This window comes from Harpia harpyja, chromosome 23, assembly GCF_026419915.1.
Source record: "Harpia harpyja isolate bHarHar1 chromosome 23, bHarHar1 primary haplotype, whole genome shotgun sequence".
Taxonomy (NCBI): domain Eukaryota; kingdom Metazoa; phylum Chordata; class Aves; order Accipitriformes; family Accipitridae; genus Harpia; species Harpia harpyja.
This window is the reverse complement of record NC_068962.1, coordinates 2,021,796-2,033,873: the sequence shown is the minus strand read 5'-3', so window position 1 is coordinate 2,033,873 and position 12,078 is coordinate 2,021,796. Positions and strand designations below refer to the sequence as shown.

Sequence of the window (12,078 nt, the reverse complement as noted above, 5' to 3'; positions counted from 1 at the left end):
ATGAGTAACCTCTCAGCATCCACATTAGCATAATGATGCATTAAGTGTAAAAGTACTTAAGTGCTGATACTTCCAGTGGAAGCTGGGTGCTTCCATACCATTGTGGGTCTGGGGCCAAGTATTTCTCTCTCTTCCTCTTCCCTATTTTGTACGTTGTGTGTTGGCCTTTCAGGAGACCCTTATCTTGGGAGGTATTTGTGTTTCTGTCCAAGGAATCCGGGATGTGTGTTTTTACATAATGGGAATCCCATAGTGTTTCTGCAAGGTTTAGTTTGTTGAACATGAACGAGAGAGTCAACAATAGTTTGTTGGGCAGATGAGATGTTGATTCTTTAGAATGCCTTTCAAATAGCAATAAGTGAAACAGGGTCTGATCATTTCTCTGAAACATTTTGGTTTCCCTTTTTATTTAAACAGGAGTCGCTCTTAGACTTGCAGAGGAAAATAACTAAGGCCAACTGCTGTATGGCTTCAGAGCAGATAGAAAGGATTCTGCAAGCATATCTGATCCTAGTGGAACATGCAAATGGATCCAAAATCTCACTGCCTGAAGATGTCTGTCAGGTAGGTCAGACCATCACTTTAGCTGATATGCCAGAGAAGTATCAATTGAATATGGAAGAGGTGTGGTCAGCCGAAGTACTCGTACATAATTCTGATGCATCAGTGGGCTTGGGATTTTTGTTGAGTGAACAGAGACATTTATCGTGAGTATTGCTAGCTCTCCGATCGCATGAGAACTTACCTCTGTACTGTAATGCTGGCGTAGTCCTCCTTTAAATGAGCAAGGGGGAAAGTGGGCTGTTGCTTCTAGAGACCGGTTCTTGCCACTGCGGAGGAGACCTAGACCCCCATATCAGTATCAGAGCAGTTCTACCAGATTCACGTGTTTGACCCCATTGGGTTCAAATGTAGGTTTAGCGCCTTCAAACTTCGACAGGATGATTAGGATTCATTTCTGTGGGCTGAAGCTTAGAACACCATGCTGTCCTGCTCCAGGGACTGTCCAGATCATTCAGACCAGACAATCACTAACTTCACAGACGAATATCAATTTTCTCTCTCTCTTTCATTTCAGATTTTAATAAAAATGTTACAAACACCGGATCTCTCATCATCTTGCTGCAAGACCCTGCTGAACACCATTTCTGCACTCCTGCTGGCTGAGAATGTTTTCTTGCCTGATTCTTTGACCAAGGAAGCTATTGAGAAGGTAACAAGGACTGCTGCTTACAGCAGAAATCCCAGAGTTCAAGTTCCCTAGAGCAGGCTGATTTCAGGATGTTCCACTTCAGGCTGGGAAATCTACTATAAGGTTCCCTTTAGCCTTCTTGCACAGATAAGGGAGAAGCTGCCCAGTGCCTTAAATAATGTCTGCTGAGGTCTTGGGAATCCTTGACAGTCTTACGCAGACTGTCAGTGTAGCAATGCCACTGCGGCAGACATCTTTGCAATGAAAACCAGGCTCTGATTCAAACACCTACAGCCTCTGGGGAGAAAGGAGGGAGAACAGGGAAGGGACATGTTCTGCCTTAGATTATAAAGCAGGTCAGTGAGTTGGACTTAGTGGAAAAAAGTACATTTTTCACTAAGCTGCCAAGCATTTAGTGAGCATGGCTTAGCCTTGTAAACAAGGTTCAGCAAGTGCAGTTTGATTTAGAAAGTACAGGGGTAGGCATATTTCAGCACTACCATTGCTCCTGAAGCATTGACAGGATTAGCTACATGCATTCCTATCAAGTGCAGTGTTGCAAAGATTAATAGGAGATGCTACTATGGAGTCTGATTCTTCAGTTTTCCTGTTACAGTACCTTATAGTTTTGCAATTTACAGTGTGGACCATAGTTGTACTCTGTATGTAAAAATATATTTGAAAGAAAAGATGTCATGTGATTTACAATGAGAAAACAAGGCTGTTGCAATTGTTTAAAAAAGATCAAATTTCATCTGGTCTTTGGTGTTGGCTTGCGTTGAAGTAAGATTGGTTCTGCCTGTGTCACGAGTCCAGTTTCACTCAGGAGACATGGTCCTTCAGACATTTGAGGATATTTGTGTGGGCTTCTGTTAAACTGGAGAAGGCTTAAAGCTGTCCTTGTCTTCTGAAGGGTCTGGGAAATGGAGATCTGTGTGTGTATTTCTGTTGCACATCTCAGCATTGAGAAGCGCTGATCCTGGGTATCTCAAAGCACTCTTCCTAACTTGGGTCCTTCAGAAGCACAGAGGTTGGCTCTGCCCATGAGGTGGTAAACTTTCTGCAACCTGCTACACAGGAGAAATGCTGAATTGAAAGTTCTTTTGGGCTTAAGCTTTTTCCTGACGGTTGGTGTGTCTATGCTGCAGTCCTAGAACTTTCAGCTTACATTTTCCACGTCACACTAAAGAGCTACCTAAGCTGTCTTTGCACGGAGCCAGCTCAGATCCAGCAGGGTTTGTTAAAAAGAGTTGTGTCAGCAGGGTTTGTTAAAAAGGCCTGCGCTTTTCTGTACCTGAACTGTCACTGGAAACAGTATTGCTGTGTGTGCCTGAGCTAACAAGCCCTGCTAGCCGTGAACAGAGAGCCAGGCTGGGTGTCTCAGAGTTCGAAGCATGGTTGATTCATAAACCAGAAAAAACATCCCATGGGTAATGGCGACTTGACTATGAAATGTCTCCTGTTAATGTGTTCCTGTCAACCTTTCACTTGCATCTTGCAGGTATTTGCAAGTGGATTTGAACGGCACTTTCTTTTGGACTTCTCCGAAGCAGTGTTCACTATGAAGCAATTTGAGAGGGTAGGTAGAAGCTTTTGTGCATTTTGTTTACTTTTGTTGCCAAAGAGAACAACTGGGAAATCCATAGTATATTTACCTGCCTTGTATGCTGAAGCATTTTTGTGTATTGACGTGATGTTTATTTAAACTTCTGTCATGATCTGGTAAGAATGAGAGAGGTTACTTATGCCATTGTGTTGAAGTTTGGTAATGGTGCTCAGGGTTGGAGAAGGTGACAGGTATCTGTGGTCACAAAAAGAAGCTTGCCTGTTGGGAATTAAAAGGGTGGGCTTGTTATGGATGGGATGAAGAGAAGGAGTTCTGGAGAAGGTAAGTGGAAGTGAAGAATAAGGGATGTCTGATAGGTCAGGCCTGGAACTGGTGATCTGCGAGGAATCTGTAATGTCCTGATGAGACTAGATTTGGGGCAAACTGAGTTTTTACATCAAATCACTGTTGCTGCTGGGGTAAGAGGATGTCTGTGTGCTGGTGTCTTGGGGCACCAGGACTGATAAGTCTGGTGCTTTGCTGGCTCATTTGTGAGTGTTTGGATTCTTCTGTGGCTGGTGTCATGTGTTTTTTGTGGATTTGGTCATGATTAAAGAGACTTACCAATCCTTAACACTTTTTTATTTTTTTTTTTTTTTTTCCTTCTCCCTTCAGCATTTTCTTCCATGCTTTCTAGAGTACATTGAGCATTGCTTCTCTGGCACAGATGCCCTTGCAAAGGATGAGGCGATGGCAATTCTGGCTAAACTCATTCTGGTGAAAGCAGAGCCTCCTACCATTGGTTCAATGGCATTTGAAAAGTATCCTCTCATTTTCACTGAATCATCTGTCAGGTGAGGCTTCTTAAGTTTATCAAATACTAGATGTGTCTGCGTGGCTGCAGGCCTGAAGGCAGTGCAGAGCTACATAAAAGTTGCCCCCCAGTATTTGCCGGAGTTGTGTAAATGGCAACGTGGTTGGCGGATTTGCAAACCAAGTGATATGGTAGGATCCCGTTTTTTCTCTCTGAGATAATTTCAGAAGAGATACTGCTCTGGAAAGATTATCACTGATATAAAAAGACTAGTGAGTGTTGTGGTAGGTGTGTGATGGGGATTTGTTACACCAAGATGCACGCTGCTTCCTTGGGCAGTTAATCTTTGTAGTGAGTGCTGCTGTCCAGGTTCTTATCATTACTAACCTCCTGCCAGTGCCCTTTCTTTCTTCCCTGTATACATACATCTTGTCCAGGAGCTTTCTTGGCAGCAGTACTACAGTCTTACCGTAGAGCACAGCTGGATACCAAGGGGCATGTAATTAATCCAGATACAGCACTGTGCTGGCACAGCTTGACTGTTTCTAGTTGCAAAGCTAGCTTTGTTGCAATGAAGTGGTTGCTTTCACCCTGGACCCTCTTTGGAAAGATTTGGGGTAACCATTGTCAAGCACAGAATGACCATTGCTGATCTACTGATAGTGATTGTTCTAATCACTCTAGCTCAGATGATTCAAAACTTTCACCTGCAGAGAGGTGACTTGTATTGCCTTTTATGTAAGGTCTTAATTTTCCTAAAAATATGGAAAACCCACAGAGTGGATTGCTTTTATTTAATAGAGTGGAGGTATTAGGGTTCAGGAAACAGAAGGTTGAGTCAAAATGATTAAATTTGGGTTTGTTCCCTTGTTTTCTTTGTCTGTTGATATCTCTGGATTTTCAGTGGTATGGAGTACATAGCTGAGAGGACCTTGGTCCTGCTTGGGACTTTTTTGTGCTCTTACAACGTCAGTGGTAGAAATGAAAGCTGGGAGACATCTCAAGAGTTGCATAATCCATCTCCTACCTAGGATAGAAATAGCAAGTCCTGAACCAGTCCTGAAAAATGTCTGACCAAATTGTTATTAAATGCTCCAATTCTGGAGATTCCCAAGCTGCCCCTGGCAGTCTGTGCCAGTACTTTGCTTGCTTTATGGTTACACAGGTGTTTTGGTTTTGTTGGGTTTTTTTTCCCAGTCCTCAGTGTATGAACTAAACTTCCTTTACTGCAGCTTAAATCCACTGCTGCTTATCTGACCTGCAGGGAACATAAAGAGCAGAATAATTCTTGCTCTTTGCATCCAGCTTCTACAAATAGCAGGCTTTGATCATCAGAAACATCTGAAATCTTCTTTCCCTGGACCCACAATCCTAATTCCTTGAGGTTTATCTCATAAATTTTGTTTCTTAAATCTCTAATGATTCTTGATGCTGTCTTTTTGTTAGCTTCTGTATTTCTTGACGGGTGGAGCCTATGCAGTCTTCTAATTGGTCTTGCAGGCACTGGGTGGAATGGAAAGATTGCTGTCCATGGGATGTGAAGTACTCCTGTTCATATGTTCCAGTATGGTGTCAACCCTTTCTGCCTGCAGATAGGCTTGTTGATTTGGGCTCAGCTTGTGACTCCTTTTAAGTCCCCAAACTTTTACCTCACTGGTTGTTTTCTGTTGTCCATTAGTCTATGTTGGCATGATCATGGTTTATTGACAATAATCATGGAGACAACTCTCAGGTGCTCCTAGAGGCTATATGTCCTAGTTGTGAGGGTGTCCAACTGAGAACTAGTGTCTTTCCTTCTAGAAATATTATTTGAGCTTGAAATAAAGACCTGACATTTCTTGTGGGCCATGTTTTGTGCTCCTCAGCATGACTAGGTGATATTTTGTGCTGTGGAGGACATTAAAAAGAAAAAAGTCCCTTGGGTTGTCCTTTGCTAGAAGTAGTAAATGTAATTTTGAATATCATGGTTGAATATGATGGGAGGAAAAGGAACAATCTCTGATATGCAGTGGTGTGTTACTAAAAAGTTTGGTTTTACTTTTTGCTCTAATACAAGGCAACAAACAAGTAAAAGACAAGGAGGAAAGGCAGAAGTACCTGTGTTGGATCATGTAGTGTCTTTAATCCATTTACCGGAGAAGGAAGACATCACTGACCTTTCACAGCCTTGGGTTGCCTTGGTTGTACTGCCTCATATTAGGTAAGGGATATTCTAAGGTACTGTTGTCATGTATTTCTGTAATACTGTCTAGTTCACTATCAGAAATCATTTTACTAAGGGAAGGACAATAATTAATAACCCTAGTTTGGGGACCCCAGGGTTAGAAGGTGAAAAATGCTGTATGCAAATACCATGAGTCAATAGTAAAGTCAGGAATAGGATATCAGTTTCTCGATTGCCTACTGCCTAAACTTAGTACTCTAGTACATAGAGATGTTCTTGACACATTTCAGTTTCTGTGTTTTTAAGCACTGTCCTCTCTAGACAGTGGGGTTTTTTTTTTCAATAATTATGATGTTCTTGTATGGAAAGAATAGTTGGAAAGAAGGTGCAATGAATGCTACAACTTAAATTGTGAATTGGAAATAGCAAAAATGGTTTGCTGCAGGTTTCAAACTTAGGGTGAGCTATCTGTAATTTAATACAAGATAGATGTGAAAGAAAGCTTTCATGTGTGTGTAGGTATCAGTGTAACAGAGATAAAAATCTTCCCATTTATTTTGGACAGACCAATGGACAAAGAAAACATTCTGCCCCGTGTGACAAGTTTCATAGACTCTCTCTTCACAGCCGTTGACAAAGGAAGCCTCTGCAAAGGTCAGTTATGGTTCTTTCCTGTTTATTTGCTTTTTGTTGATACATTAAAAAAATATAAAGCAGTTATTCTGATGACACAAAGCATGAAAATGAATAGCATTGGCATTGTATGCAAATTTGTTAACCAGCTCAAGTAAAATTAGAAAAACAAAGCTTGAGAGGAAACACCCTTCAGGAAATGATTCTGTTTGTTGTTCATAATAACAATTGGGTGACAGATGTTCTGCAAAGTGGAGGACAGAGATAATTGGGAAGGAAAAGAAGAAAGTGAGGAAAAAAAAAAAGGATGGAAATCAATCTAAACCAGATCCAGGCTGAAGCAGTCAAGTGAAGGAGAGACTATTGACTCACAAGCTCCAATTAGACTATTCCAAACCTATAGTGCAAAGTTTGGGACATGACCATCTCTGATCGAAGTCACAGCACCAATTCTAAAATGCCACATTTTTCCTCTAGGCATGGGTGGTCGCTGGTTGTCTTCCCTCTCTGGCCAGAAAAAAAGTGTTTCAACTGAGCTTGCATTGGGCAGGGCAGTTGTTAATCTGGGTGATTGCAAGTATTTGGCCTTGTGCCGAAGCATAAGCAAGTATTGGAATGCCCCAGGTTCAGCGTTCATTGTTCTTTGGTTTGAAAGGGCTTGTCTAGAGTCTGGCCTTTTCCCTTTATAATCCCTTTATTAACATTCCTAAATGTATCTGCCAATTGGCTCTGCTTTTTCTTCTCTAGTCATTGTCAAGCATGGTCCTTTTTGATTTAGCCCTTTCTTCTATCCTGTTAGCAGGATTTGCGTGCTGTCGTGATTATTTTAGTGGCAGTGTACTTACTCTAAAAAAGGAATACCCAAACTTTCTTTTCTTTGGGTCTCATCTTTGGCAGCAGTAGTAGCAGCTCTGCACCAGCTCTGTGTGTGTGCAAGAGGCACGTTGCTATTTCTACCTTTGCCCATAAGAGAAAAGAAAACAAATGCAACCTCAGTCCTACACTCCTGCCTCCTATTGTCCCATCCTACACTTCTTTGCTTGATTTTCCTCACCTTCCTCCCAAACTAGGGTTCCTGGACACTTTCTTCATCCTCCAGCATTCTTTCCAGCTCCATGATCTCTACAATTCCTTCACCTCCTACTGGGGACTCCAGTCTCCACTCACTGCCTGTGCAAGGCACACCCCATCCCCGTGCTCCCTATTTGACCTTCCTGGCCTCCGAGGCCTGAGGCAAAGTGCAAATCTCAGAACTGGGTGTTTTTCTACAGTTGCTGTGGGGTGCAGGGAAGCAGGCTGGTGAACTGGGACAGAGCAACAGCAAGTTACCCCTGGCAGCTGTTCGGGGGTAACTGCCTGTATGTGCAGTGCTTACCCTGTTGATCATATAAGTGTGTCTATAGTGAGGTGGGAGCTGCTGTCTTTGTCCATCACAGACATAATACTACCAAATGGTATGCAGATTACAGTTGGGGAACCTGTGCCGTTACACTATAGATGCAGAAAGCTTCATCCTGCCATTACTTGCTGTTTCTTCTCCTCTCTTTGAGGAGCTCCTTACGGAGGTTAATGGTGAGCAGGATTCAGCACACACCTGGGGAATTAAGCAACTTGGAGTAGAGGGATGTTTTCAAAGGAATAAACAGGAAATGAATGCTCACTTCCCTTTCTTTTCTATGGCAGCTGGCAGCGTGTAAGAAAATTATATCCTTTAAAAACTTTCTTTAATTTGCCTGTTTAGGAACAGTGTTTCTTCTGCTTGGGAAGAGACAAAGGAGAGGGGAATTTATTTATTTATTTATTAAACAACCTACTTGCTAACTTAGGAGTCTTAGGGGAAAGGAATTGCCCTTCCCCTTTCTTGCCTGGAAGGGCTTTCTCTGCTGTCCTCCTGGGAAACCCTCCGTCCCTAAAGAAGGCTGAGAGGTTTAGGAAGGAGATGCGATTGCTGTGACAAAATTCAGCAAACCCTCCTTCCATTCACTAACAAATATTCAGTCTTTAAGTACATGGGACAGCTTTGGAGATCTCATACAGTAGTGCACTGCCAAAGTGCCGAGGTTTATAGGTGCCTGTGTGCTAGCATCAGTATATATTTTTGTTTCTATTTTGCTGCATTGGTATCACTTTGGGTGGCATTTCTTCATTTCTGAATGCCATTTATAGCATAGAGGTGTCTGAGACTCCTGCAACAATGCTTAGCTCCAGATCTCTGCTCTCTGTGTACACAGGTGCGATGGAAACAGGTGCAAACTGGGAACTGCTCACAGCTTTCAATGCTGGCTTGCTGGAGTAAGCACGCACTTTGATAGCCAGAGGAGCATTTCCTTTATGGGTTATGGTTAGAAAATACACATGCCGGTTCTGGGATCCATATGTTACCCTGCTTCTGTGACTCCAGCCATTTCAGGATGGGCAAGCACCATACAAACACAAGTCAGTGAGAGCTGAGTAAATATACAGGCTGTTCTTGTTCTCTCTCTGCTCCAGGAAGCCTGTTTGTGGCCTGCCAAGCTGTAAGTACTCTTCTTAGTTTGGCAGAGTCTTCTGAAATACTCCATTTGTTACCTGTGGAGCGTGTCAAGAGCTTGGTGACGTAAGTAAACTCTGCCTGTTCTGTGATTCTTCGTGATTCTCCTTGGTACGGCAAAGAGTTGACTTTGCCTTTATGTAGGGGCTTGTTAAATTCCTCTTTGTGTGTTGCCCGCTCTGTTACGCTGGCATGTTGCTTCAGTATTGTGGTTATGTAAGGTAGCAATGTTGTAGGCACTGTTTCTTTGGAGAGCCAGGTAGGTGTAGTGCCTGTTCAGTGGTGTTTTCTCTGCAAACTGAAGCTTTCATAGCCAGCTGCAGGGTAGTGTCAAATACGTTGGTTCTAGTTTTACGTAGGAGCACTACACTTAATAACTGTGTGTTACATTATAATGATAAAAGAGACAGGAACAGCACTTCTGAGTTGTGTCAAAAGCCTGAACTTCTGCAGTCTGCTGGTGGTGTTGGGATTCCTCCATGTCCTTACATACCCATGTGTGTGCTTGCTCCACAGCAGGAGGAGGTTTTGTATGCTCCATTTTATTTATTATAACTCTATTCTACTTATAATTAGCACATATAACTGAGTGGCTGAAGGGATTGAGGGAGACCATTAATCTTTCTCCAGCAAATCCTGCTGAACTTGTCATCTCCCATCACTCTTGGGCTGGAGCATCTCCAAGTGGTGAGATGATGGTGGCTTGAGCTTCAAAACATCCTATTCAGTTAGGAAATCATGGTGCCCATGTGTGAGGCACGATGGAGACGAAACAGCTTGCCCAGATCAGGCAGGAAGTCTTGGCAGGGAGCTTCAGTCTAGTGCTCTTCTGCCAGCTTTGGGCTAGGGGTGTGAAACCCGCTTGGAGCAGGGGATGTAAGGTAGCAGAAGGAGGTTTCCCTGTGGGCTGGCAGGATTCCTGGTGCCTCACCTAAGCCTGGATTATTTCTTTTCTGTTGAAGTTGATCACTGACTGGGCACCTGGGCAGTAGCAGCAGCCCTTGTCTGACATATGCAGATTTGTTTTCTGCAGCTCTGTGTGTGTCGGCCCAGCCTGCTAGCCCCAGCTTGACAAGCCTGATTAATACAAAGGAGGAATCTCATGCCTCTTGGGCTGTCATAGGTAATTGGGCTTTGAGGCTGCAAGCCAGCGTGCTGGTGAAGTCTGACTTCACTGGTCTGCTGGTGCCAGCAGAGTCTGAAGTTGTGGAATTTTACCTTAACATTGTTACCATCACTACTGCCTTATTTTCGAATATCTGTGTTGTTGCAGTGCTGTCAGTATGCTAATAAAACACTCTGTTATAGCACTTTCCCTTCAGACCCCTCTGCGTTGCTGTTGGCTGATCTCTATTACACGAGGTTGGCATTGTGTGGCTGTCAAGAACCCCTTTCCCAAGAGAACCTAATGGACTTGTTTGAGAAGTTGCATCCTAATATTTCCACTGGTATTTCCAAGGTAATCTGCTTTTTTGAGCATGTGCAAGATAATTTGTATTTCAACAATGTAATTTAAGTAAACTGAGTTAAATGGCAAAGGCTGACAGGAGAAACATGAGACTGTGTAAAGCTATTACTTCCATAGAATCTGTTTAGGACTGTGTCCATTTCTAAGAGGCTACCATGGGTTATGAGTTAACAGAGGTTAACTTCTAGCCCTGCGAGGCTTGCTGCTTCCCTAGAGGTGAATCAGATCAGGAGCCTAATATATTCATTTTGAATTGCCTGCTAGACTACAGGAGCTCATCTGTTTCTCAACTCTAGGAGGAACCTAGCAAAATCAGCCTCCTGTGCAAAACATAAACCTCTGTCTAGGTGTGTATGTATCTGTATATTGTAGCCCGCATTCTCCTGCATGCTTCTGACATATGTTTCTACTTTGGATAGGTCCGGCTATTGACTGTTCGAATTCTAAACCATTTTGAGAATCCACCTTCTACACAGATTGAGGTAGGGCTAAAACTTTTCATTTAACATTTCAAAGCCATCTGTGTGTGATGTTGTGTGTGAACTGTTTTCCACTTTGCAGAAACAAAGCATGTGTCTGGTAGAGGTTGTCCTCTGCTTTTGTGTTTTCACATTCCAGTTTTATTTCTTTGTGCCCCTGCTTCCTGATGTTTTCAGATGTGTGAGTTTTGGTGCCTAAGTGGTGGAAAACAGAGCAAGTCCCTTGACTTTGTTCTTCTGTCCAAAATGGCTGGGACTCTGTAGTTTTGTTGAAATACCTTTCAAAGAGGAAAGGATACTCTAACAAAATGAATGTCACTTGTTTGTTCAGGGTGATGGCGCAGGGGAACTGCAGCCAGTATTTGCCATATTGCTCCAAGCAGAACTTGTGCCAGCAACAGTGAATGATTACAGAGAGAAACTTCTGCATTTGAGGAAACTAAGATGTGATATAGTGCAGTCTGCAATACCAAGTGGATCTTTGCAGGAGGTAAGCAGTTGTCAAAAAGCAGTTGTTGCATTCCTTTATTCCAAGAGAATGTTCTCATTCCATCACATGGGTTGCAGAGTTTTTAATAAGAGTTCATCAAAAAATCAATTGGCTCCCAGATTAGGTTTTAGAAAAATTACTTGCTAGTAAGGATCACAGCTCCCATTGTCCTTGGGACTATTGTGTTCTCTTGGATATTTAGTAGAAAAACAGTGATATCTAGATAAATGGCCCACAGCCAGATTAATCAGGTTTTGATATCATGGAAAGGAAGGCAAATGATTCCAGGGAGAAGTGAGTCGTGAGCAAATTGAAAACCATGACTTTGCCATACCCTCAGCATGGTTGAACATTGGTAGGATTGCCATTGGCCTTTGGAGAGCCTAGCTTCTGGATCTTGCTGCAGGGTGAAAATCTTGCATGCCTGTGACTGTTGAATCTCCTCTGCTGCTGAGCTAAAGGGGACCTTACTTTCTGGATGTTGGAAGGGTCACAATTTTACTAGTTAAATGATTGTTGTCATTTAACCCCAGCCGGCAACTAAGCAGCACACAGCCACTTGCTCGCTCCTCCCTGGTGGGATGGGGGTGAGAATTGGAAGGGTAAAAGTGAGAAAACTTGTGGGTTGAGATAAAGACAGTTTTGTAGGTAAAGCAAAAGCTGTGCACACAAAGCAAAATAAGGAATTCATTCCCCACTTCCCTTGGGCAGGCAGGTGTTCAGCCACCTCCAGGAAAGCAGGGCTCCATCACGTGTAACTGT

At 42.9% G+C, this 12,078-nt stretch overlaps 1 protein-coding gene across 1 annotated transcript in view; it reads left to right on the top strand.

Moving 5' to 3' along the window:
• The window catches only part of UTP20 (UTP20 small subunit processome component), a 64,640-nt gene that overhangs the window by 7,101 nt on the left and 45,461 nt on the right, over positions 1-12,078 (top strand). The window contains exons 9-18 of the mRNA XM_052774316.1: positions 418-564; positions 1,079-1,213; positions 2,694-2,771; positions 3,414-3,592; positions 5,609-5,752; positions 6,282-6,370; positions 8,840-8,945; positions 10,188-10,338; positions 10,767-10,829; positions 11,158-11,316. Coding sequence (XP_052630276.1) covers positions 418-564; positions 1,079-1,213; positions 2,694-2,771; positions 3,414-3,592; positions 5,609-5,752; positions 6,282-6,370; positions 8,840-8,945; positions 10,188-10,338; positions 10,767-10,829; positions 11,158-11,316 — 1,251 coding nt within the window. The remainder of the gene's footprint in view (positions 1-417; positions 565-1,078; positions 1,214-2,693; positions 2,772-3,413; positions 3,593-5,608; positions 5,753-6,281; positions 6,371-8,839; positions 8,946-10,187; positions 10,339-10,766; positions 10,830-11,157; positions 11,317-12,078) is intronic.